Genomic DNA, 26,739 nt, shown 5'->3' on the forward strand with positions numbered 1-26,739 from the left:
TCTTCAGTCCAATCCACTCCCCTAACTAATTTCCTTAATTCTTTAAAGTTAGCCCTTTTGAAATCAAATACTCTAGTCCCAGATCTATTTTTGTTTATCCTTCCATCTAGTTTGAACTGAATTAGCTCATGATCACTCGAACCAAGGTTGTCCCCTACAACCATTTCTTCTATGAGGTCCTCTCTACTCACCAAAACCAAATCTAAAATGGCATCCCTTCCTGTTGGTTCTTCAACTACTTGGTGAAGGAATCCATCAGCTATCACATCCAGAAAAATCTGAGCCCTATTACTATTACTAGCACTTCTCCTCCAGTCTATATCTGGGAAGTTAAAGTCTCCCCATGATCACACAATTCCCATTAGTGTTTACTTCATTAAAAACATTAAAGAGGTCTCTATCCATATCCAAATCAGATCCCGTCGGTCTGTAGCACACCCCAAGCACTATCTCAGGGAAGGCTCTAGTAGCTTTCTTTCCCAATGTGATTTTTGCCCACACATACTCTGTCTTATCCATTCTATCACTTCTTATTTCTTTACAGTTTACTTCATAATTGATATACAATGCTACTCCACCACCTTTGCTTTTATTTCTGTCTATAGCCTTCAATACCTGTACTCCAGTCATGACTACTATTCCACCATGTTTCTGTTATCCCTATAATATCCGGTTTCACTTCCTGCACCAGTAGCTCTAGTTCCTCCATTTTGTTTCCTAGGCTCCTCGCATTAGTGTACAAACATCTTAATTTTTGCAGTTTGGCTTCACTGACATTTACCCGATTAGGCTCAGACATTCTACCACCAGTGTCACCTATTAGACTGGTATCTACACTACCCTACCCATGGCTGTATCCTTTCTTACTTTGTTTTCTTCTCTCTCAATGTTAAATTCCTGCGTGGAGATTACCTGGACATCTCCCAACCATCTCCCCCAAATTCCTAGTTTAAAGCTTTCAGTCAGTTTAGTTCTGAACCCTATTTAATCATATTCTCTATACTTTCTAGTGTCTTTGCACTAAACTTCAGCATTAGTCATTAGACAACATAGCTAATCTCAAACTTACAGTCACATCTATAAATCCAAGTGAGAGTGAGACTTTAGCAAAAGGTACTCCTCAAGGCCTACTCAAACGTGAATGAATGAAGGCAGGTTCTGCCTGTCTTGGCTTGACTGCTTCTATACTAAGCTCTAAGCTAAACTTTTTCCTCCACAGACTGATCTAACAGCAGATTATACTCAATGCTTAAAGTTTATATAGAAGTGGAAATTTATGTAAATTACAAATAAAAAATGGAAATGCAACATAGCACATTTTCTACCCTTCTGCTTTTTGGGGGGCCAGTCCAACGATGACACACACTCCCACAGGAACTAAGGACCACCACTAATTCACAGTCTTTCACTTCAAGTACAAGGTGCACTTCTTCCACTGTGCCTTCTCTAAGACAAACATATAGTAACATGCGTATTACCCCCCTCCCCCCAAATAAAACCCTATCAAAACAAAACACTACCTTCTTCACACAGACCTATATCTCTGTGAAGATGACAGAAAGAACAAACCACACATGACTGATATCAGTCACATTACTTAATACACTACTGTAAGGCATACACATACTGTGGTGATAAGGACAATATAAGAATCTATATAGAACAGAATTCTGAGCAGAAATTCAAATTGCTCAAATAAAATCTGAGCTTGGATTTCAGAATGATGCTTAGATCAGCTGCTCCCTTTTGAGTACTAATGTTCCATAGAGAACTCAATGAAATAAGTCTCCATGTTTAGAACATGAAAATAATATTAATGTCTTTAACATTATCAGCTGCGTACACCATGGTGAATTCTTTATCCTAAATCATTGACTCTGTAGTCAATGATGTGTGGCATGTTCCTCATTAAGTGAGATGTCATATAACTCAACAACTTTTGCTATTAAGGCATCACATTAGCATTGCTCCAGTACAAGGCACAAGGTTATTTTAACAACATATGAATAACCACTCTCACTTAAGATGTAACCAGAAGTTTAATGCACACCAACATTTAAGTATCATTACCTAAATATTGCCCCTTCACATTCTGAAAGGGTAATAGCGGAAAAGCAGTATATGATACTTACTGTCTCTCTTTCATTTACTAAGTAATTTCATGTAGGTCATTTGTCTTTAGCACTGCATTTTAGACAAGGGCAAAGGCAGAAAAAACAGACACAAGCCTATTCCAAGATATTTGCAATGTTTAGATGAGCCCAGGAAGATGCTTCTTTCACATGTTATAAAAAGCCATACTGCTTCTTGAACTACACAGAATATGTACTATGAAAAAAGCGAAGTATTTATACAATGCCGTTATCTTTAATTACCGGGACAATTCTTTTAAAATTATTATAAACCAAAACTAAAGTTTTAACATTAAAAAAATGCAACCAATTAGTTAAAACACAAAAACTTCTGTGGAACTATGAGCACAAATTTATGCAATAATGTAAGTGTTTGGGGGATTAAATCTAATAATTGGATTTAGCAAGAAAAATCCAAAGTAACAGCATAAACTGAGGAATAAAAAACATGCTATAAGTGTTAGAGAACTGGTTTATATAATAAAAAATGTCAACTGAAAAAAACCTAGAAATTAGTCTGCAGCACATAAGTATTTTTCTTTCTTTCAGAAGTAGACTGTTTATTATAGAACGAGTACTTTAAGTAGCTCACAAATTTTATATTTGCAATAGATTTTTTTCTTTTTATAATAGCAAAACTTAAAAAACCTCCATGAAAGAGCATTTGTAAAAATAAGGGGTGAGAAAAATCCCATGGTAATGATTTTAGTACTTGCATAACCTTTGTATATTCATGTAGATGAAAGAGAGGTCATTTTGGAATAGTGAGGTCATACACAGAAATGACTTCTTCATGAATATATTTTGTAAAATTTGTCTTATTTTTTTCTCTTTCAACACAGGGTTTTATCACTGTGCCCTACAGGCATCTGAACCCATTAATTTCTTTGAATGGCTGTGGTTAGACTACTATGTTTGAATACACTATCTTCAGTGGGAGGTGGAGAGAGACAGGCAGCAAGTAGTCCGTTACCTGGCAATAGTACTACAGCATAAATTCTCAGTGCCACACGGTGGAGTAAGAAGCACATGGAATTTGTATTCAAAAGGTGATCCAAAGCAGGGCTCAAATAGCATATATCTAACACTGAAAACTCCCCTTTTCTTTTGCCATCTCTCTGCACGTATCAAAGTAATCACTTTAGTTTAACAAGGGGAGCTGCATTTCACTTCATTTCCTCTCAATTTTAGCCCTGGGTTTGAACTTAGGAACCAAACATTAAAAAAACCTTGACATCTTTCTGATCAAAATTCCTTCTGTTTTTCTAGGAGTGCAACATACTTTACTGAAGAGTTTATTTTATAGTCTCTGGGTTTGATTAACCATCATTCATTAATTATCCCCTTCCCTGGAAAAAGAAGGGCATTCACTCTAAAGGAAAGGCAGGTAGCAAGACAACCACTGTTTTGACCTGGGAGTTCTATCATGAAGGAAAAGCTCTGATCTCTTTGTAGGAGGTGTGCCAGCAGAGACTCCTCAGTAGATAAGCCAGTACCTTAGCCCTGCCATTCACTGGTGAGATGAATCAGGCTAATTTACCCATTTAAAATGTATTGTCCATTTATTTTCCTATAAGGATTTTAAGGAACTTCAGACTGAACTTCAGAGAACAGTAATATTTGAGTTCAATCTGTTCTGATGAGAACTTGGTTTCCTCAAAAGATTTTACCTGCATCTTAAAATAAAATTGTGAAGGGGAAAGAGTCAACAAATTCTGGGTTGTTTGATTTCACACCTATTACCATTAGGTGAGTTCAACATCAGACATGAGGCAATAAATTCATATGCAATACAAATGTTTTGGAGGAAAAAAAAGGAGTTTGCCCATGTATCCAAAAATATTTCAGCTTAAATTTTGGTTAAAGTATTGAAATATTGCTTCTTATATAAAATCTGAAACACCATCAATACTACATCTGTGCATGCATCTGTGCCAGTTTCTAAAGGATGAATAAATTACAATTTATTTTTATCAGAGCATATTTTTGAAAAGGTCTACAAACAGCAATGTCAAACAGACAATAACGAATGTTTCCTAAACTACTAATCTTTAGAGAGATAGATTTAGAAGATGAAAATCATACCAATGCTCCCTTGACAAAGGCTGGTTTAAGCCCTGAGTTACCTGATAATACTCTGTTGATCAAAGTTTTAGGAGGAAGAACAATAAATTTAAAGGGACAGTAGTGGGTAAATACTATAGTTTAGGACTGAAATTTGATACACGAGGAGTAAATCATCTAAGCCTGACTCTACTCTTCCACTGGTGTAACATGGGAACAACTCAACCAGAGTCAGTAATTATAACAGTGTAAAATTAGGCGGAGGGCAGAATAAGGCCTGGTATGGTCTAAATATTTGTTTTTGGTTTTAAATTACACATATTTTTGATGGAATTTTTCACTATTTAAATTTTTTTTTTAATATAAAAGACACAGGGCCTGATTTCCAGAGTTGTGGTGGAACCGCAGTTCCCTTTGACTTCAGTGGGAGCTGTGGGAGCTCAGGACATCTGAAATCAGGCCCACAATGTCTTTTCTCCATTTTTGTCTGTATCTGAAACCAACTCTTCAAAACTTCTCCCTGCAAGACATCTGTACTTAGGAATCACTATTTCTAACAGAAAATGCAATTGGCAGTAGCCTTACAAATCCTTACAATCCATACATACTTTTCCATATTATTTTCTCCTGATATTATCATACTTTTTATTAAATATCTAATTACCTGAAAAGCTATTTGATTTCCTATAGTACAATTTGAATACTTTGGTATTAGAAGTAGCAGGCTTTATTTCAACTTACTTGTTTTGTTTTGTTTTTTAAACAGGGCTATGGATAGATGTTATAGTGAAAATAGTTGAAAAGTACAAACTGGTGTTAGATATGGTAAATGTGCTCTAGGTTCAAAGCCTGAACAAATAAGTTGTACGAGGGGAAGGAAAGGATGATTTTCTTTTAAACTTGTCTGAACTGAAGAACTAAAATGTAAGGATATTTATGTAAATCAAAGTAACAATTAACCATAGTACCTGTGATTAGATAATTGAGCAGCAATCCATATGCCATCTAATTGGCTTTACAAATAAACCAACTAAAAATAAAAAGAAGATGATGAGTAAATTCTGGGATAAGAAAGATTGGATTTTAAAGAGCCACTTTGTTTTTCATTGCCATTTTAATGTTACTGCATAATCTTTCATGGCATTAAGGTTCTTTAAATCATCTGGATAGGCACAGGTGAAAAAGTTGAAAGTATGATTTTATTGGTACATAAAAGTATCAGAATACATAGACAACCTCCTTTAAATAAAAATAATGAGGAGTCCTTGTGGCATCTTAGAGACTAACAAATTTATTTGGGCATAAGCTTTTGTGGGCTAAAACCCACTTCATCAGATACATGGAGTGAAAAATACAGTAAGAAGACTATATATTATAGCACATGAAAAGATGGGAGTTGCCTTACCAAGTGTGTGTGTGGGAGGGTCAGTGCTAAGAAGCCAATTCAATTAAGGTGGAAGTGGCCTATTCTCAACAGTTGACAAAAAGGGGTGAATACCAAGGGAGGGAAAATTACTTTTGTAGTGCTAACGAGGTCAATGCAATCAAGGTGGCCCATTTCCAGTAATACTTCTACCTAAACTATATCTATCTATAAAAACCTGTTGCAAGTTCATCTTTTTAATTTAGAGCATTGCAAAAATTCTAAACCTCTTATTTAAAAAAGAGAAAGAAAGCCCACCACTCTTCAGTGATTCAGAAATCCGGTGTAATTAACAAATCAATTCAAGACCATTAACCCACATGTAACTTACTTGTGCTTCCTGAGGGACTTGTGCAGCATCAACTCTCTCTGCAATGTAGGCTGTTAATTGTCTGTCAATGAAGGCAAGAGACTCTTGGATCAAGCGAAGGGTTTTGTCAATTTCCTGGGCAGACTGGATACTCTGTTCAAGAGCCTTTTGTCTTCTCATAGCCTAAAGACAACAACAAATAAACAAACACATACATAATTCATAGAAAATGTACAGTCACAATATTTTTGCTCATAAACATAGGCTGCAGTATAAATTAGGGCTCCTGACTTTTTCACAGCCACCTTTTTATAAGATAAATTTCGCCTCTTTTTGCCACCCATTCAGCTCTTGTTAAAAGAATTTGCACAGAAAAACTCTAAGGTTTGAAGGACCCCTAAAAGCCAAAGCTAGAGTGAAGAGGAGACAGCAAAACTGTAAAATAAAACCATCCTCCCTGATGCAGTGTTCCACACAGAAGCCTGATGGGCCTCCTGATCTCATTATATAGTTCAAGAGATTTTGTTTACTCAGAATGGGGTTACTGTCATCACAATCCAATCCAAGATAATCCATTCCAGCAAGTGAGAGGAATAAAAGATCTCTCAAGAAGGAACTCTGACATGTGAAATATAAATAGTTTCCTGGAGTAGGGACTGAATGCTAACTCTGAAAGGACGATTGAATCCTTTTCTTCATTTTTAAGGCCCTTTGTGGTCTATCCTCATCCTATATAATCTCTTCTACCCTGTAGAAATGCAAACCCCAGCTGGTTAATCATTGTCAAGTGTTTTGTAGGCATAAAGCCAAAAGTGGATTTTAAGGAAAGATTAAAGGACAGTAATGAAATAGCCCAGGGGAATGCCTTCCAAGCATAAGGGGCAGCATGAGAGAAAGTATAATGATGCTTGTCAAATTTTGAGAAAAGCACTCTCCTTCAAATCTTCCCTTACAACCCATTTATGCCATTATGCCTACAAAACACTTGATAAACCAGCTGATAAGCTGTGACTGGTGCTTATTATACTGTTTGTAATTATCTCCCCATTACCTTCTGTTTGTTATATCCACTTGTAGTCTCCTATAGTGAACTTAGATTGTAAACTCTTCAAGGCAAGGACCCCATCCCTTTGCTATATATTTCTTCAGTGCCTAGTACAATGGGGCCTAATCTTTTCCATGCCATGCTACAAATATGAGACAAACAACAATGATCCCAGTCTTTGTTGGGGATCATTAGCTTTTCTGTGTGGAAGTCCAGCCACATTGCTACCCATAATATAGCAGTGACTAACTTTCCTTGTAAATTATGAATTGAAGGGGAAGTAAGAGAGCATTGGGGGTGGACTATAGTGTTGTCTGGTCCTGGGATGTGGGTGTTCACATCAAACACAGATTTGTTTGCTGAGCAAGGGATAGTTGCATTTTATTCTGACTCCATAGCTACCTTCAGTTTTTAGGACCCAATGTCTTTTGTCAAAGAGGTTTGAAATATCTATCAGACAATCAGCTAGTGTTTTGTGTGTGTCTGTGGTAATAATATATTCTAAGTGGAATTCTGGTACTTTTAGGTCCTTACTTTTAGTCAATGAGACAGAGTTATTATTCTGAACACCCTCACTGGCTGATGTTAATAGTGAAAGGATAGGGTACCCTATCAGTATTTACTATTTTGGCTGTTTGTAAGATGCTTTGTACTATTTCTAAACAGCTTATTAGATAACAGCCCCATGGTTGCCAGTTCTAGGAATTTTCCACAGAACAGAAAAGCTTTGCAGGTTGGATCAGTGCTAATGGAAGCACCTGAGCTACTAAAGTAAGAACAGATTTAAAAATTTTATTAAAGCTAATGTTAAAAAATTATATGGTACACAGGTTAAGAAAAGAGTGTCTGTACATCTGGATATAGTGCTTAGATTATCCACCATTACATCAGCAAATAAATCACTGAAGCAATGTTACTTCATAATGTACCACTAGATTTTGCTACTTTCATGATTTTTACTTTCATCTGCTTTGAGGTTTTACCTTTATCTCATATAATGTGAATATGCACATTTTCTGGAAAGAGACATCAAATTCTTAGAAGCCTAATCTGTCTTTTATTAAAAAGGGTAAGTTCGGTTTTGAAAACTGTCAACATCTATCATTTACAAAGACAGTGGCTGAAATGAGGACCATAAAGTAATAGCTAGAAAAGCCAGGAGGCAGTGGTGGTGTTTTTCCCCCCGCCCCCCCGTTGTGTGCATACCCATGCATAAGATTTCACTTCAGGTTTCAGATGCTAAAATAATAGCCATCATCCAAATTTGTTATGTAATGTACTTAGAGTGTAAACATAGGGGGACAGAGGTGCCATACTGGATTGTGTTTATACAACACGTAACACAATGGGGTCCTGGGCCATGACTGAGGCTCCTTGGCACTATACTATAGTAGTATCATTACTGGGAGTAAATTAACTGCAGTGAAAATTATTAATTATAACAATTAGAACAATCTAAAAACATGATATAGATTTTTCAAGGTGTGCGCACCAGTAAAAAATAAAACACTCAATAACAGTACTTAAAAGGACACTCTCCAGGCTAGCAGTCCTAAAATGAAACCTGCATTACCATTTCCCCCACACTGCTTCGTCTCTCTAAATACCTTAAGAAGTTCCACCTTCTCTGAACTCAAATTCTACAAAATAACCACCCACTCCACATAAGATGAAAACAAAGTAAGCTGGTAAAGAAAGATTTCTGTTTTAAAGTTAAATTGGGAACAAATTATATTAAAATATGTTAATTTCTCCTTTTAACAAATTATAACAATATGTATTAGAACACAACAACTTAATTCTTAATTTAATAAATAATAGAACTACTTAGTTTATCCCCCAGAATAGAAGCTACGTTTCAAGACCAGGATGACAGATGCATTATACGTGAAACATTATTTTATCTATTCCTTAAACTGAACTTCAGAAATAACATTGTGCAATATTTGCTAACTCTTTTTTTGAATGCTACAGAAAGAAGGTTGTTGTTCTTAAAGTATGTAAATGGGGCTGAGCTCTTTTGAAAATCCATCCTAACTGTAGGTGCTGGGCACTTAAATCTGCCCCTAGGCTCTTCTGAAAATCTAGCTCACAGTGGATACCATTTGAGAGCATCTGAGTACTTTGCTATACACTAGGATTTCACATACTTTGTGTGCTCTCTTTAATGCTGGGAAACTCGTTGCTAGGTTGGGCTGTAACCTTATGTTTAGGAATAATGGCCTAGGAAAAGCCAGCATACATACAGGGAAGTGTATTGCCAAGGCCTGGACTTGAGATCAACAGTGGCCACATGTGCAGGGAAATGAGCAAATACATTTGAAAACTGTCTTTTATATATAGCAAGATAGTGAAGAAATTAAATATATTAATTGACTATGTTTTTAGTTTTTTAGGCTGAACTACTTTTTTCTTTAGGTGGAAGAACACCAGCACAAAGGAATGGCTCAGCACCACAGTGTATAAATAGGTCTGACTGAGAGCATAACAAGAGGCTCTAGCCCTATCATCAGATCACAGACAATAAAGCTGAGGGCTCCAATCTGTAAAGCAACATCTCCAACAGTTTATTGGTAAATGGGAAGTTTCAGGGCAAGCGGCAATTGTTTAGATATTTGTGACCTAGAGAAATGTTGACAGCTGTCAAGAAAAATAAAAGCAAAAAAAAATTTAGGAAACCACAGAATGAAAATGGAAAGAAAAAACATGTTAATTACTAATTTTTTCTGACAGTCTCAATAGCCATTTTATAGATTTTAAAATGCTTTAGCATAAAATTATTATTTTCTTTGTAGTACAGAAGATAACTGAGATCAATGTATAATTCAACATCTGGAAAACTCAGCAGACACACTAAATGTTAAATATATTCCATATAAAAACTTGACATTAAAAGAAATTAGGATGCACTGTGAAGCATTCAAATATAAAGAAATCTGACAGTTAAAGGTGCTCACTCAATTTTAACACTATACCCCATGCCTCTTGATAAAATCCCTTTTGGTGTACATTATGATGTAGCCTTTTAATACATGTTCACTTATTGCTGTATTTATCAAATAATATAATTCACCTTTTCAATAACCTTAGTTGCACAGGTAGTTTCATATATATTATGGAGGTTCTAGTCAAAGTTTCATAGTAAAGGAAAAAAGAGTTTTACACTTGAAGGATGTAATCTCTGTGTTATCTGTGAAAAATACAGCATATCCACTCCCAAAATGCAGCACTTACTCTTTGAATACAGAATGAATTTTCTCAGAATTCAAAAGTAACTTTATTAGTGTATGATTTGAAATTAATGAAACATCTGTCAGACTTTTTTGTCCTGTGTCATCTCAGTAATGGAACAACAGACACTTCAGACTTCTGAAATGGTTAAAACTCATGCATATTTTCTGGTTATCGGATGGTGTCAACCCAGGGCAGAGTCAAGGTTGTTTGCATGCCTTAACTGTGCATTTCCATATCTTAACATATTTGGGTTTATTTTAAATTTAACTTAACTCTTGGTTTATGATGTTTGTTATTAGGATAATTACATCTCTCTATTTTTTCTTCTACTCCAAATTACTGATATACTCTCAACCTTAACTAAATTTTAACTTAGTTTTTGTCTGGGAGTAGATAAGGTTATTTTGGTACTTTCATTATAAACACAATTTTCACATGCTTTCAACATTTTGAAATAGTCATCTTTGGGCTGATATTTTCCATGCCCTCAAGGAGAAGTAATTCTCTTAGAAACTTTAGCAATATTTCTTACTCTATTTTTGAGCTAAGAGGCTACAAAATACAACTGTCTGGAAATAAAAAAAATACCCCTGATCTCTTGGTTCCGTGGTGATAGACCTCTTTATTCATTCTGTGTTCCAAAACTGACAAATATTGCAAGAAGGACATCCTGCTGTCCTGGGGATTATTACTGTACAGAATGAGGCTAATACCGCCAGTTCTCCAAAAGTCCTAAGAGGAGCCAAGTTAGCAGTCCGTGAAGAGATAATGAGAGGGTCGGTGGAAGGAAAGATATCCCTACTCACCACAAGAGTAGAACAAAAGATTAAATAAACAAACAAACAAAAATAAATAAATACAGCGCAGGGTTTGGAAAAATGGGCAGTGGGGATGGAGATTGGGGAGTGTTAAAAAAAGGTATCTTGATGAGAAAAAGGGGTTGGCCCTCAAGAATAAACTTCCATTCAACTCAGCGCAAATCTAAATACGAACATCCTTTCCCAGCTTTATGGAAGTATATCCTCCCTTTCTAACAGAAATTTGTTGGGTAGGCTACAAGTCACTTTCAAAGTTACAGGAATGTCCAGGGCCGGCTCCAGGGTTTTTGCTGCCCCAAGTGGCAACAAAAAAAAAAAAAGCGCCGCAATCGCGGAAGGCGGCAGCTCCATCTTGCCACTTTTTTCTTCGGCAGCAGGTCCTTCCCTCCGAGAGGGACCGAGGGACCCACCGCTGAAGAGCCCGACATGCCGCCCCAAGCACCTGCTTGCTGAGCTGGTGCCTGGAGCTGGCCCTGGGAATGTCATGACAGCTGCTTGCAGCACTTCAGGTTCTCTAGGCACCAGTATTACACATTTCCACCGGCTATATGTGAATCAGTCACTTGAAAAGGCAACAGTGGGTATGCATATTGCTTATCCATCATGCCAAACACAATCAAAAGGAGAACTAAACACACAGTCTTCCTCTGTTAACTAAAGAAGACAAGGAATACAAAGATAACATTATCAGCCTCTGCAGATCAATTTCTCTCACTCAGTAACAGCACAGTTTCTTCTCATGGAATCAGTCATATTGCAATAGGTTAGTTTGTTTGCTCAATTAGCTGAGAGTAAATATTTCACTGATAAGTTTTTGCTCACAATGAGATTATTGTACATTACCTGCACAATTATTCAAATAAAATAAACAGAGACCTGGTTTAGATGTTAGCTAGTTCAAAATACAGTAACCTTGAACAGATTTGTTACATTGTGTCTGGAATGCATTATTGTGCAATGACATTGCATGATCCTGGAAATACAATCTGAGGGTACTGAGAGGATGGAAAATTCAATTTTGAGGAATCTTCGGAACAAGCAATGCAAAACTGGTTTCTCTAGTCAAACATTTCAAAAAGTGGATTTTGTTTTGGGGAAAAGATAAGGTAACTATTAGGGCTAGTAGTTAATAGTATGACTGAGTAACTTAAGTCAAGTATTGTTGTAGTCTTGTAGGTCTCAGTATATTAAGGAGACAAGGTTGGTGAATGGACTCTTAGAATATGGGCTACTTATGCTAAATTATCTGTTCGATCTTGTATGTAGCTGTGACACTCTGAGTACCTTTCCCAGACCTGAAGAGCAGCTTTGTGTAGCTTGAAAGCTTGTCTCTCTCACCAACAGAAGTTGGTTCAAATAAAGATATTACGTCATCCACCTTGTCTCTCTAACTTGAGTAAAATAACTTTTCTATTGGATTACTATGATTTTTTTTTATCTTCAGATACAGTTTTCAGAGTTGATATTGTTTGTTAAATGTGAGACCTTCCAGTTTTAATCAGGAACAGGAAGCTTGATAGATAAATACAAGAAGACTAAAAGTTGACTGCAACTGTAATACTTTTGAAACATTTTTTCGTCTTCACTTAAAATGAAAGTATTAGTATAGCGGTCTCATTTTTTTCATATCTTTTATCTACAGATTGATCAAGACCTTCTCTGGAAGTCTGGCATTTCACACTACCTCTTTGTAAGTAAATCTTCAAAGCCCTACAATTGGCACATGAAATTGATTCAATATTCATGGTTTAAGTATCATGAAGACTGAACAGTATCCCACCCCCTCCCTCAGTGAGACAACCTGAAGACACTACTCTCTTCATTGATAACACTCAGAGCACTCCCAATTTTGTTCTCTCGGTGATACAGCAGCTGGAGAATATATAGCTAGATCCCCAGGGAACAGGCTTGGATTCATACAGAACTTAAAAAGCTACAGAGACCTGTGGCACCTTATAGACTAACGGAAGTATTGGAGCATAAGCTTTCGTGCGTGCATGATCCAGACTAACATGGCTACCCCTCTGATACTTAAGTAACTCAGAGAAGAGAATAAAAAGGACAGGTAGATAGCTGTTACCATTATGAAATACTTATATAAATAGGCTGCAAGTCACACAATGTGTTCTTTGTTAAAATAAATTGAAAAGAAAACTTCACTATTACAGAAATGCCTCCTTGGTCTGAACATGTGGGGGAAGGTGGAAAGCTTTGATGGACAAGCAGGGATCCTTGTACAGGGGGGGGGATGATGCCATCTCCATGTTCCCTTCTCCTTGGTCCCTCGTAATAGGAGATAACTTTTCTCCCTGGCAACAGAAATTGGCAGAACAGAACTGGCTGCTTGGAAAGGAGCAGTAGGAGCCTAATTAGCTTCCTGGAATAAATAGCCACACCCAGACCAAGCAACCACAGGTGTCACCCATTTTGGATTCCCCAGAATGAAGTGGCCCTGGGCAACTCATGTTTGGCCATTTGCCTTTTGTGAGGCAGGCAAGGAATTTTTCCCCTCACTGCCAAATTGGTCCAGTTAGTGTGGATTCTTTTGCTGGCAAGTGGCTTGGTAAGGGATAGTGATCTGATTAGGTGTCTCTCCATATTTTGGACTAACCATTGGCAGATCCTTGATAAACTAGTAGAAAGGGTAGTGTACGATCAGCAAGAGGGGCGCTATATGTAGAAGAGTAGGCTGCAAAGTCTGGTGAAGATAGCGAGGACTGTATCCTAAACCCTCACAAGAGTTAGCGGGGTCTGGGATTTAAGTAATGGTACTGAATACGTTAGGCTTTGTTTTGGAAAGCGGGAAGGCTAAGGTTGGTCTTTCCCTATGGTTATGCCCAGGGCAGCTCCAGCCTCTTCCCCAGGTGGGGGATGAGGTGGGCTGCACAGAAAATTGGAGGGGTGGCACTATACATCTGGTGGGCAGACATACTTATTTATTTATTTTTTAACAATACACACTTAAACATGTTTACCTAGGTTATCCTCAAAAGGGAAAAAAAGTACAGACAAAAGTGCAGGAGACTGTATCTGTGAGAGAGAGAGTGAGTGAATGTGTTGAAGGGGCTATGTGAGAGTGTGTGGGGTTGTGTTTGTTGGAGGGAATGTGTGAGGGAGACTGTGTGAGAGAGAGCGAGTGTGAGTGTTGTGGGGAGTAAGTGAGGGAATGAATGTGTGTGTGTTGGGGGTATGTGTGGGAGGAGGGGAGAGAGAGAGTATGTTGGTGGCAGTGTTGAAGGAGACTGTGTGCCTGAGTGAGTGCGTCGGTGCACTGTCTCTAAGCTGAGCACTCAGGAGTCTGAATGCTTGTTCAGTACAGTGGTAGTCGCAGCTCCTAATCCAGAGCCAGAGGCACCAGCACAGACAGGCTCCCTGTCCCCCCCATCCCTGCTCAGCAGAGACCCACTTGGGCGCATCCATGTCTAGCATCAGGTGAGCTCTCCCAGAGCCATGCCAGTCATGGATCAGCTTCCCAAAGAAGGGGAGAATGCCACGGCACCGGGAGCTGGGCAACAAGAGAGTGGCAGCTGTTGGCCAGGTGCCCAGCTCTGGAAGGGGTGGCTACAGGGGTTAAGGCAAATTTTGGGGTGGCTATAGCCCCCACAAGCCTCCCCCAGTGCCGCCCCTTGTTATGCCTACTCATACTGGTGTGAAGTTGGACCACTGTTGGTGCCAGTTAGTCACTGAGGGGAGTTAAACCCCTTCGGATTAAGTTCAATATAGATGAGGCCTCTGCTTCAACCTTAATTTACTGCATAGTCTCTTTATTCCTGAGTGTGAATACATTTCTAAGCATCGTGGGGAAAAAAAGCAATCAAAATGTATCACTATGATAACTCATATACAGTTGCCTTGAAGAATTCTTTTCCAATGTATTTTCTTGTGCCATCAGGAGACATGGACCAAGTTGCTGCCTTTTGAGCAGAGAACACTAAAGAGTAAACCATGATCAGGGAAGCCAAGTGTCATGTATCTTACATGATATCCAGGCATTTGGCAGCCCTGTAACGTATTCCAAGATTTCATCTGGATTCCTGTCCATCTGACTTAGCTAAAGGAAAATGACATATGCAGGTATTCCACTTTTTGGCTAATATAGGGCACAGTTGCACTTCATGAGCAGGCAGCCAGTTGTCTCATCTCTCTGTTCCCTCTGCTGGATCTGATTCCAACATCAGACCTAGCTCCCTCCCTACCCATCCTCCTTGCAGCCAGTTGCACGCCCCAACACCCATTCCCCAGTCCCTGCCTCTGCTAACCAAACAGCCCTCTGTATCCCACAAAGTCAGGCACCTTCTACCATCCAGCTGCTTTCTGCCTCCAGAAGTCCCAGCACCCATCTATTACCCAGAAGCCTCCTGCCCCAACACCTACCATCTACTTGCCACCCCAAAACTCCCAAGCCCCAAAGCACCTTCTATTCCCCACCTTCCCTCACAGTGATCCCTTTCCTTTCCCCAGCATCATCTATTCACTAGAAGCTCTCTGCTACCTAGGAAACCCCAGCAATCACTCATCTCCCAGTAGCTCCAGCACCACCAATCCTCATTCACCTATTTCCCCAGCAACTCCAAGCAGAGACCTAGGTAGCTACCCTACAGTTTCTTATTCAGACTCCTCTACTCATTTCCCCCTTGATAAGTTTGGTGAAGATCCATTAACTACCAATGGCCACTGCTCAGAGCAGATTATGTTGAGCATACACATACATTTATGGTTATATGCATATTATTTTCAAATATGATCATCTTATTTGAAAAAAGTACAATAGTTGGAGCAGAACAAACCTTGGCAACTTTCATTAATGATACTTTCATTAATTTTTTTCACACTCAGGGCTTAATTTTCCACTTTTTCAACTTTTATAGTCAATTCAACCTATACAATATGAATGCAAATATTTAGGGTAAGTGCAATATAACATCTGCAGCTGGCCCCCGTCAGCTGACTCAAACTCACAGGGCTCAGGCTGTGGAGCTGTAAAATTGCAGTGTACACATTCGGGCTGGAGCCCAGACTTCAGACTCCAACCTCTACGCTGCAATTTTATAGCCCACAGCCCAGGCCCCATGTCAGCTGACAGAGGCCAGCTGCGGGTGTTTTATTGCACTTGTAACTCCTTTGAGGTTTAGAGAGCATGGCCCCCTTAAATCTTTTTCCTAAGGGCGGGAAGGTGAGCAGTGAGAGAAAGGAGGGAAACTCCAGGATGTGGCTCTGGAGCTCCCGGGAGAGAGGAGGGCTGCAGCCCGCAGGCCCTCACAGAGTGAAGCAGCAGAGAACCTGCCTGAAGCCTGGGAAGGACAGGGCGGCCGATCGGAGACAGCCCAGGACAGGAGCCAGGAGGAGCCCTGTGCCAGGGAGGAATCTCCTGAGGAGGACAGGCCGGAGCTGGACTCAGTATCATGGCTGCCCAGAGCTGCATGGGGCTGTGAGTACTGGGGCTTGTGTCTCTACATTGGGAATAAGGAGGGAGGTTGCTAGATATTTAAGTGGGGTGGTGGTTGTTCTGTATGGCTAGGCAGACAGCAGCAGAAGAGGGCACCAGAGGGGTTTGGAGGGCACTGGACAGGAACTTTGCTCAGGACTCCTGAACTCAGTGTGCAGACACATTGCTCAGTGTCTGTCCTTCCACACTGTGCTACCACTGGGCCTGTGGGGCCTTGGTTTGGATGCAATACTGTTTTACTGCTCCCCTATAGTTTCTCTTGTTGTTTTTCTCCTCTCATCCCTCTGTAAATAAAAGTTTCCCTTTCTTATATCCATTGTACTTTTCCTGTGGGTGGGTGTGTTCTCTCTGGGAGGTTTGGAACAGGTGCCCCTGAGGTGGAAGGGATTTCTCCTGCTGCATTCCAAGGCACGCCTTCTCTTGGCCAGAGCTGCCTGCAGAGCAGATGCCATCTTGGCCATGAGGGTGCTAAAGTTACACACTGTAGACATATCCTTAAAGTACTTGAATTATACATGTCACAATAAGCTCCAGCTATAATGAAATAAGAACCGACCATTGTTATGGTTCTATGCATAAGGGACCTGAGTGAAGTTGGAGAGTTTAACCTTTATGTTTAGAATTCCCCGAATTCTGATTGCTCAATTTATGAACCATAAAGTTGTATTAACCGTAACTATCAGCATACTAACAGTATCAAATTCCAATACTGACTGGAAACTAAAAGAAACACAAATCTAGACCAAACTATATTAGAAGGAACTGCTGCACATCAGCGCTAATATCAATGGATTTAAACAAAATGAAAAGCCTGAGAAAGGAAATGAGTACCCCTCCTCTACTGGTCAGTTATGACAGAGGTCAGAAAACCCTCAAGGAGCAATATTTCCAAAGCTCAGTACAACAGGTTGATTTGAGACTTGAAAGGTGGATTCTGTAGCTCAGCAAATAGGTTTGTTTGGCTGCCCATGATTCAATCAGATACAGTCGAAGATAAAAATTAGAGAATATATTAGTTTATTAGTGAAGAGGTTTTGCAAACAAGAAAACAGGAGAAAATAACTTTCTATTTCAGATCATTCCATTAAAAACTAGGAAGAGTAAATGAAGTTTCCCTTATTCTCCCACACTCTTATAGCAATGGAACAAATGCATTACAAATCAGAATTCAAGCTCTCACTTGGAGGGGAGAGGCAGGTGTTAGTAATGGGAGATTTGATCATTAGAAACATAGATAGCTGGGTTTGTGATGACCGGGAGAACCGTATGGTGACTTGCCTGCCTGGTGCGAAGGTTGCAGATCTCTCGAGGCATCCAGTCAGACTTATGTGTAGTGCTGAGGAGGAGCCGGTGGTCGTGGTACATGTAGGTACCAATGACATAGGGAAGGGTAGGAGAGATGTCCTGGAAGCCAAATTTAGGCTGCTAGGGAAGAGACCGAAATCCAGGACCTCTATGGTGGCATTCTCAGAAATGCTCCCAGTTCCACGTGCAGGGCCAGGTAGGTAGGCAGAGCTCCAGAGTCTCAATGCATGGATGAGACGATGGTGTAGAGAGGAGGGGTTTACATTCATTAGGAACCTGGGAAACTTTTGGGATGGGGGGAGCCTATACAGGAGAGATGGGCTCCACCTAAACCAAAGTGGAACCAGACTGCTGGCACTAAACATTAAAAAGGTTGTAGAGCAGTTTTTAAACTAGGAGATGGGGGAAAGCCGACTGCTGCAGAGGAGCATGTGGATCGGACACAGACTTCTCTTAGGGGAGAATCTAATGATAGAGAATCTCCAGGTTATAGTCAGGAGCAGAGGATGGAAGAAGATAATGTAAGGGCCAGATGAGATGATAAACAGTCACATAAAAAAGAATCTGACACATCAGAAAAGGGCAGACAAATAAACAGGGACAAGTTTTTAAAGTGCTTGTACACAAATGCTAGAAGTCTAAATAATAAGATGGGTGAACTAGAGTGCCTTGTGATAAAGGAGGATGTTGATATCAGGCATCACAGAAACCTGGTGGACTGAGAGCAATCAATGGGACACAATCATTCCGGGGTACAAAATATATCGGAAGGACAGAACAGGTCATGCAGGGTGGGGAGTGGCACTATAGGTGAAAGAAAATGTAGATTCAAATGAAGTAAAAATCTTAAGCGAATCCACATGTTCCATAGAATCTCTATGGATAGAAATTTCATGCTCTAATAAAAATATAACATTAGGGATCTATTATCGACCACCTGACCAGGACAGTAATAGTGATGATGAAATGCTAAGGGAAATTAGAGAGGCTATCAAAATTAAGAACCCAATAATAGTGGGGGATTTCAATTATCCCCATATTGACTGGGAACATTTCACTTCAGGATGAAATGCAGAGATAAAATGTCTCGATACTTTAAATGACTGCTTCATGGAGCAGCTGGTATGGGAACCCACAAGGGGAGAGGCAACTCTAGATTTAATCCTGAGTGGAGCGCAGGAGCTGGTCCAAGAGGTAACTATAGCAGGACCGCTTGGAAATAGTGACCATAATACAATAGCATTCAACATCCCTGTGGTGGGAAGAACATCTCAACAGCCCAACACTGTGGCATTTAATTTCAAAAGGGGGAACTATGCAAAAATGAGGGGGTGAGTTAAACAGAAGTTAAAAGGTACAGTGACTGAAGTGAAATCCCTGCAAGTTGCATGGGCCCTTTTTAAGGACACCATAATAGAGGCCCAACTTCAATGTATACCCCAAATTAAGAAAAACAGTAAAAGAACTAAAAAAGAGCTTAACAACCATGTAAAAGAAGCAATGAGAGATAAAAAGACTTCCTTTAAAAAGTGGAAGTTAAATCCTAGTGAGGCAAATAGAAAGGAGCATAAACACTGCCAAATTAAGTGTAAGAGTATAATAAGAAAAGCCAAAGAGGAGTTTGAAGAACGGCTAGCCAAAAACTCCAAAGGTAATAACAAAATGTTTTTTAAGTACATCAGAAGCAGGAAGCCTGCTAAACAACCAGTGGGGCCCCTTGATGATCGAGATACAAAAGGAGTGCTTAAAGATGATAAAGTCATTGCGGCAAAACTAAATGGATTCTTTGCTTCAGTCTTCATGGCTGAGGATGTTAGGGAGATTCCCAAACCTGAGCTGGCTTTTGTAGGTGACAAATCTGAGTAACTGTCACAGATTAAAGTGTCACTAGAGGAGGTTTTGGAATTCACTGATAAACTCAACATTAACAAGTCACCGGGACCCGATGGCATTCACCCAAGAGTTCTGAAAGAACTCAAATGTGAAGTTGCAGAACTATTAACTAAGATTTGTAACCTGTCCTTTAAATCGGCTTCGGTACACAATGACTGGAAGTTAGTTAATGTAACGCCATTATTTAAAGAGGGCTCTAGGGGTGATCCCGGCAATTACAGACCGGTAAGTCTAACGTCAGTACCGGGCAAATTAGTTGAAACAATAGTTAAGAATAAAATTGTCAGACACATAGAAAAACAAACTGTTGAGCAATAGTCAACATGGTTTCTGTAAAGGGAAATCGTGTCTTACTAATCTATTAGAGTTCTTTGAAGGGGTCAACAAACATGTGGACAAGGGGGACTGGTGGACATAGTGTACTTAGATTTCCAGAAAGCCTTTGACAAGGTCCCTCACCAAAGGCTCTTACGTAAATTAAGTTGCCATGGGATAAGAGGGAAGGTCTTTTCACAGATTGAGAACTGGTTAAAAGACAAGGAACAAAGGGTAGGAATTAATGGTAAATTCTCAGAATGGAGAGGGGTAACTAGTGGTGTTTCCCAAGGGTCAGTCCTAGAACCAATCCTATTCAATTTATTCATAAATGATCTGGAGAAAGGGGTAAACAGTGAGGTAGTAAAGTTTGCAGATGATACTAAACTGCTCAAAATAGTAAAGACCAAAGCAGACTGTGAAGATGATCTCACAAAACTAAATGATTGGGCAACAAAATGGCAAATGAAATTAAATGTAAAGTAAATTCACATTGGAAAAAATAACCCCAACTATACATACAATATGATGGGGGCTAATTTAGCTATAATGAGTCAGGAAAAAGATCTTGGAGTCATCGTGGACAGTTCTCTGAAGATGTCCACGCAGCGTGCAGAGGCGGTCAAAAAAGGAAATAGGATGTTAGGAATCATTAAAAAGGGGATAGAGAATAAGACTGAGAATATATTATTGCCCTTATATAAATCCATGGTATGCCCACATCTCAAATACTGTGTACAGATGTGGTCTCCTCACCTCAAAAAAGATATACAGGCACTAGAAAAGGTTCAGAAAAGGGCAACTAAAATGATTAGGTGTTTGGAGAGGGTCCCATACGAGGAAAGATTAAAGAGGCTAGGACTCTTCAGTTTGGAAAAGAGGAGACTAAGGGGGGATATGATAGAGGTATATAAAATCATGAGTGATGTGGAGAAAGTGGATAAGGAAAAGTTATTTACTTATTCTCATAATACAAGAACTAGGGGTCACCAAATAAAATAAATAGGCAGCAGGTTTAAAACAAATAAAAGGAAGTTCTTCTTCACGCAGCGCACAGTCAACTTGTGGAACTCCTTACCTGAGGAGGTTGTGAAGGCTAGGATTATAACAGCGTTTAAAAGAGAACTGGATAAATTCATGGTGGTTAAGTCCATAAATGGCTATTAGCCAGGATGGGTAAGGAATGGTGTCCCTAGCCTCTGTTTGTCAGAGGATGGAGATAGATGGCAGGAGAGAGATCACTTGATCAATGCCCTCTGGGGCACCTGGCATTGGCCACTGTCAGTAGACAGATACTGGGCTAGATGGACCTTTGTTCTGACCTGGTACGGCCATTCTTATGTTATGTTCTTATGAATCTAATGAGATATTCAGGGGTTCATTCCCCACTCTGCTAAATACTCTTGCATAATCCCCAATTGATATTAATGGTGATGTCATGGGGTGTATGTACTTCAGGCTGGCCGGGCAGCCAAGGGATTAATGCAGGAACTGTCAGCCAAGGCTTACTGGCAGCCTTACAGCAGCTGGAAGAATAAAAGAGCTGAGAAGCAGAGGGGTGGAGCTGCTGCCGGAGGAGCAAGCGGGTTGGAAATGGAAACTCCTGCCGGCAAGCAGAGAGGGCATGACCAGATCTAAAGTCTGGAGAAGCCGACAGAAACCAAGGTAGATAGGAAGGAGCCATGGGTACACCAGGAGGAGTTGTTGAGGACTGATTCCCCCTGCCTGGTTTAAAGGGCCTGATCTATAACCCAATGGAGTGGGGAGCCTGGGTTCCCCTATCAATCCCTCAGCTTTATAAACTAAAGGGTTTTCCAAATCCCACAAGTACCAAAACCCACAGGGATAAGGAGAAGAGCCCACACACCTCAGCTAGACTAACCCATTTCATAGCCCTGAATGGGACTACCATAGAGACTCAGGCAAAAGGAGCTGACTGGCCATCCTGCCAGATTAAGTAAACTTTGTGCAATGCTCTGTCTGACCAAAGGGGGTGCTGTTGCATCAGCACACTGGCTCACAAGTGGCTACATGTGCAAACCCCTCATGTTACAAGTTTCTTGAAGTACAGTAATTTGATATGACCTCCCAAATTACGATCACTCAAGTTTCCTTAGAGTCTAGCTCCCAAATAAAACACAGATCCATACCACAGACTGGCAAGTTAAAATTCATTTTCCTTTCATGGCAAAGGCAGTCTAGTTTCCCATGTTTTTCTCTTGCTGTCTCTCACACTTAATACATCACATTGAACGTTTTTCATTGATTTTCCCCCCCCCACCAAAGTTTTGCATTTACTTTACTTTAATGTATGTTTGATCCACTCAATAAAGAGCAATGAAACATTTTTTGATAATCCCATGATTTTACCTTCATAGAACACCAAAGTAACCAGTGCAATCTAGTCCCTATTATAATAGTGATGGTCCAATTGGATAATAAAGTCAGGCCACTTCTATTCCTGAAATATTTTTAGTCTTCATTTACTCAACTCTGGTACTTTTCAAAATGAGAATGATAAATAAGCACTCTGGGATGGCATTGGAAAGTGACACAGAGCTGTGACTACCTGTAATTTTTTTTTTATTATTAGCTATCCTACATTTCTACTCATGTCAGACAGTGAAAAGAAACCACAGTAGCAGCTGTCAAAAGATTTTCACCTTACGACTTAATTTCAGAAAACCTTTCTTTATCACTTGCTTATTTCTCTGCTACCTTTACAAACATACCCCATACTTTCATAAATATATTTTTCATTCAAACTAAACTACATTTTCCATGTAGACCTTAGTTTGAAAAATGAAACTTATTTTGTCAATTGAAATAATATTTAAAATATTTCCTGGCAACACCAGAGCATGATTTTTATTTTATTTTTTATACTAAAAGGATTTTGAAACTCTCTCTCTCAGAGAGAGAGAGAGAGAGAGAGAGAGAGAGAGAGTTCTGAACAGATTTCTCAGTAAAAAAGATAAAGAATTTAGTAGGTTTTGTCAAAGAATTAGTAATAAGTGTTCAGTCTCAGTCAAAGCAGATTGAATGACTGCCACATCAAAAAGAATCATTATGAACTGTGTCAGATGCACAAATTTCACTCTCCTCACGTTAAACATATTTTCTTTATTGAAGTTTTCCGATGAAGCTATTTATTGACATGAGTGCTCATTTTATGACATGCTCGGCAGAAAATATACTTGTGAAAGAATATTACACTTGACATTTAATTTTGAAACAACAGTTGGCTTCCCAGGGGGAGTTTTGCCTGAGTAAGAAGTGCTGAATAGGGCTCTTTAATATTAAATTCACCACTGATATTTTTCAAAGGAAGACACTTGAATTTTGAAGTGTAAGGGCTACCCAAGCAATTCCCGTATTTATAAAGTAAAACTATCTGCTATGCACTGCATTAACAATACAAGGAAGCATAGTAATACTGTATCTTATTGTTTTCAATTATCCTATACAATTAGGAGCAAATTTTATTTTTTTGGAAATTAGGTCAACTCCTAAAGTGCTAGTTGTTTAAGGCAAAAGAATGAAAAAATGGGATGATATATTATACGTACCTCCTGTTGCAGCTCTTCCCATCGAGTACTGAATTTCTCCAGTTTTTCATTGATCAATTCATCCAAGACTCCACCATCAGTTAAAGTCTGTGCCAGCTCCCGAATCTGATTGCGGTTATCTTCTGGATGTTGCATTAAACTTTCCAGAGACTGGGAAAAAAACCCAAACCCAAAAAATCACAGTTTGTTCTCCTTTTTCTCAGACCAGCAGAAAAGTCTGAAAAGCACTCATCTCTCATTAATGTGTAAGAAAGAAACCCTCCATTTCAGACACAATTGAAATACAGACATCAGATCAAAGTATCAAACAATTTCATATTTATGCCACAAAGTACTGTGCATTATGCATTACTAAAATCATGCTTTAGCAACTAAGGCCTCAAGTCTAGCAAAGCACTTAACCACGTGCTTAAATTTAAACATGAATAATACCATTGACTTATTTTCTGCATCCATGTAGGACAATAGCTCATGTCAATATGCCCATACCTCTTGGTGAAAAAATGTCTATTGAAATAGAAAATCAACATTATATAAATAAAATCATAGCATCCTCCTTGCATTAATCCCATCAAATGTGATTTGTGCTTAAAATTAAGCATTTGCTTAAGTATTCTAACTGGATTGGGGACCAAGTGCAAAGTTACCATCCAATTAATTAATTGTTTTCTGCACTTTGATGCACTGAGAAGAAGAAGAGTATGTCTACACTGGGATAAAAAACCTGCAGCTGGCCTGGCTCAGCTGACTTGAGTTTGTGGGGCTTCGGCTCCAGGGCTGAAAGATTGCTATGTAGATCCTGTGAGGGTGGAGGGTCCCAAAGCTAGGGCTCCAGCCTGAGCCCAAATGTTTACACAGCACATTTTAACTCCACAACCCAAACTCCATGAGCTCAAGTTAACTGACCCGAGCCAGCCAGGGCCAGGCAGTGGTGCTTTTATCCTCATGTAGACAAACCGAAACATAATTCTTAGATAGCCCATTGCCTTCATAAATAATGAATAAAGACTGAAAGGACCAGGCACTAAGGATAAAATATGGACCCCACTAAAATCATTGATGGTTTTGCCATTGACTTCAGTGGTGCCAGAATTTCTAAGAGCAGGATGTTTTATTATTATCAACATACATGAGAAACAGTATTTTCACATGAGATTACTCTATTCTATTTACATGGTAGTTATCTGCCTAAAACATGCACACACATTAAAATCAAATTATGACTTCAAATAGTCTGGATCTTCCCAAATAGTTATGCAGATTCATGGTTTCTTTCATCTGCAATGGAAGGTTTTCCACAGTGGTGTTGGTATAATTCAGTATGTGTCTTGATATTTTATATCAGTTAAACCAGCACTTACATCTAATGCCTCTGAGATCTCTTCTGCACCTCCTTGGATATTTTCAGTTGCCTTGAGTTTCAGCTCCATCTCATTCAACCATTTATCTTCTGCATCCAAGTAGGACAATAACTCACGCCAACATGACCATACCTCCTGGTTAAAAAAATGTACATTTAGATAGAATTTTTTTTTTTTTAAAGAAAATCATAGATGCTTCTTCCTGGCATTAATCCCACAAAATAGGGTCTTCTCTCTCAGTCCTCTCCCTCCAAAGTTCTCTGTTCAATCCCATATCCTCTATAATACCACATGCTACATTCTTTCTCCATCCTGAGCAAGCAAATCTCAAAATTATTTTTGCACATGTACAGAACCAATGGGCTCATCACAAGTTCTTCATTTAGTACTTAAATAGTTTCATGCTTCTTTAAAAAATAAACTGATCACATGTCATTGTAGATAAAAGCAAAGTCAATCAGACATTTTTCAAATAATACATTCAAAGCATAGTTTTTTCCAGAGTTATTGGCATCTATGAGAGTTTCATGAATGTCCAGAGTGCTTTCAAGTGCCTGGTGGCTTCAACAAAAGACCAATACAATAGTGGATAAAGAGAGTCTAGTGAAAACAAGTTGATTTTAATAGAATCCTCACAGTTGCTCTGATTTTGAAAATGTCTGTATTTTATTTAATCAATATATATTTGTTTCCAATTTTCTTCTAAGCCTTTGAGATGTAAATTTAACTTTTAAAGATTTATTCTAGAAAAAGTTATATGGGTTATCAATTTTCTTAAATCCATTACTGAAAACCAATTAATAATATGTTTCAAAGAAACAATGCTTTCATAGTTTCAACTGAACTATATTTTAGACATAAAACTTGATTCTAAGCCATGCTGAATGCAATAGTTGAGGATTGCCTAGATGCTAGAATTTAAAACAGAATGCTAAAACATTGAATGCCCATCTTAAACATGTTATTCTCAGAGAATTTAAAAATCTGCAATTTTTATATCATCTTTGGCTATCTACCTAAGCAAAGTCACTGTAAGTAAAACATTCTGAAACTCCATAAACCTAACTATCCTTTCCAAGTTTAAAATCTCCGTGGTAGGTCACTCTCCACTATGTTTAGCCAGACATTGCTGAATATATAACTGTGCTCCATCAGGATAACTATTGTGATTCTGTGGTTGTGAACTATATTTACATCAACTTAATATGAGCACAGTTTATTTAGCATGACAGTAGTAAAGGGGACAAAGATAAGAGTTTATTATCTGCTAATCCATCTGCCAGCGCCTATCTTATTTTTGCAGTTGACTAGTTGTAATATTAAAGACCAACAAAATAGCTGACCTCCAGAGTTTTGCACTTTCCATTTAACCTGCTGCAGAGCCGCTGGTAGTTTGTAATTAATATGTCAAGTTCCTTTTCTAAGGCTTCGTGAGCTGCAGGTGGAGCTCTTGCTATAAAATTATTCACAGAGTCTGTGAGTAGCTTCACCTTCACCTCTTTCTGTGTGGCCTCCTCTTTTGCTCTCTGTAAAATAGAAGTAAATGATGGTCATGACTTTGTACCTGACTTGTAGAGAAGAAATCAGAGTTCAAATAATTGCATCAAGATTCTACTTAGGTTGAAAGAAAGAAGAATCAAGGAAGTAATGCCCAACCACGCTGATATCATCTTTGATAGTGCAATGAAAATTTATTCATCTTGTTTTCATTTTGGAGGCAACATACAAGTTTATCATGAATAACAAAAAAATGCGTTATACAATATAGAACTACTGAATCTTTTGGAGAAGTGAAAAAACAAAACAAAACAAAATTTCAATAAT

The 26,739-nt window shown here is 38.9% G+C and overlaps 1 protein-coding gene across 16 annotated transcripts in view; it reads right to left on the reverse strand.

Moving 5' to 3' along the window:
• The window catches only part of DMD (dystrophin), a 2,035,724-nt gene that overhangs the window by 1,133,980 nt on the left and 875,005 nt on the right, over positions 1 to 26,739 (reverse strand). For all 16 annotated transcript variants that reach the window (XM_039486264.1, XM_039486496.1, XM_039486317.1 and 13 more), the window contains 4 exons: positions 26,259 to 26,441; positions 24,916 to 25,050; positions 23,555 to 23,704; positions 5,951 to 6,112 (listed from right to left, as the gene is read on the reverse strand). In XM_039486264.1, coding sequence (XP_039342198.1) covers positions 5,951 to 6,112; positions 23,555 to 23,704; positions 24,916 to 25,050; positions 26,259 to 26,441 — 630 coding nt within the window. The remainder of the gene's footprint in view (positions 1 to 5,950; positions 6,113 to 23,554; positions 23,705 to 24,915; positions 25,051 to 26,258; positions 26,442 to 26,739) is intronic.

The sequence above is a fragment of the Mauremys reevesii genome, linkage group 1 (genome assembly GCF_016161935.1).
Source record: "Mauremys reevesii isolate NIE-2019 linkage group 1, ASM1616193v1, whole genome shotgun sequence".
Taxonomy (NCBI): domain Eukaryota; kingdom Metazoa; phylum Chordata; order Testudines; family Geoemydidae; genus Mauremys; species Mauremys reevesii.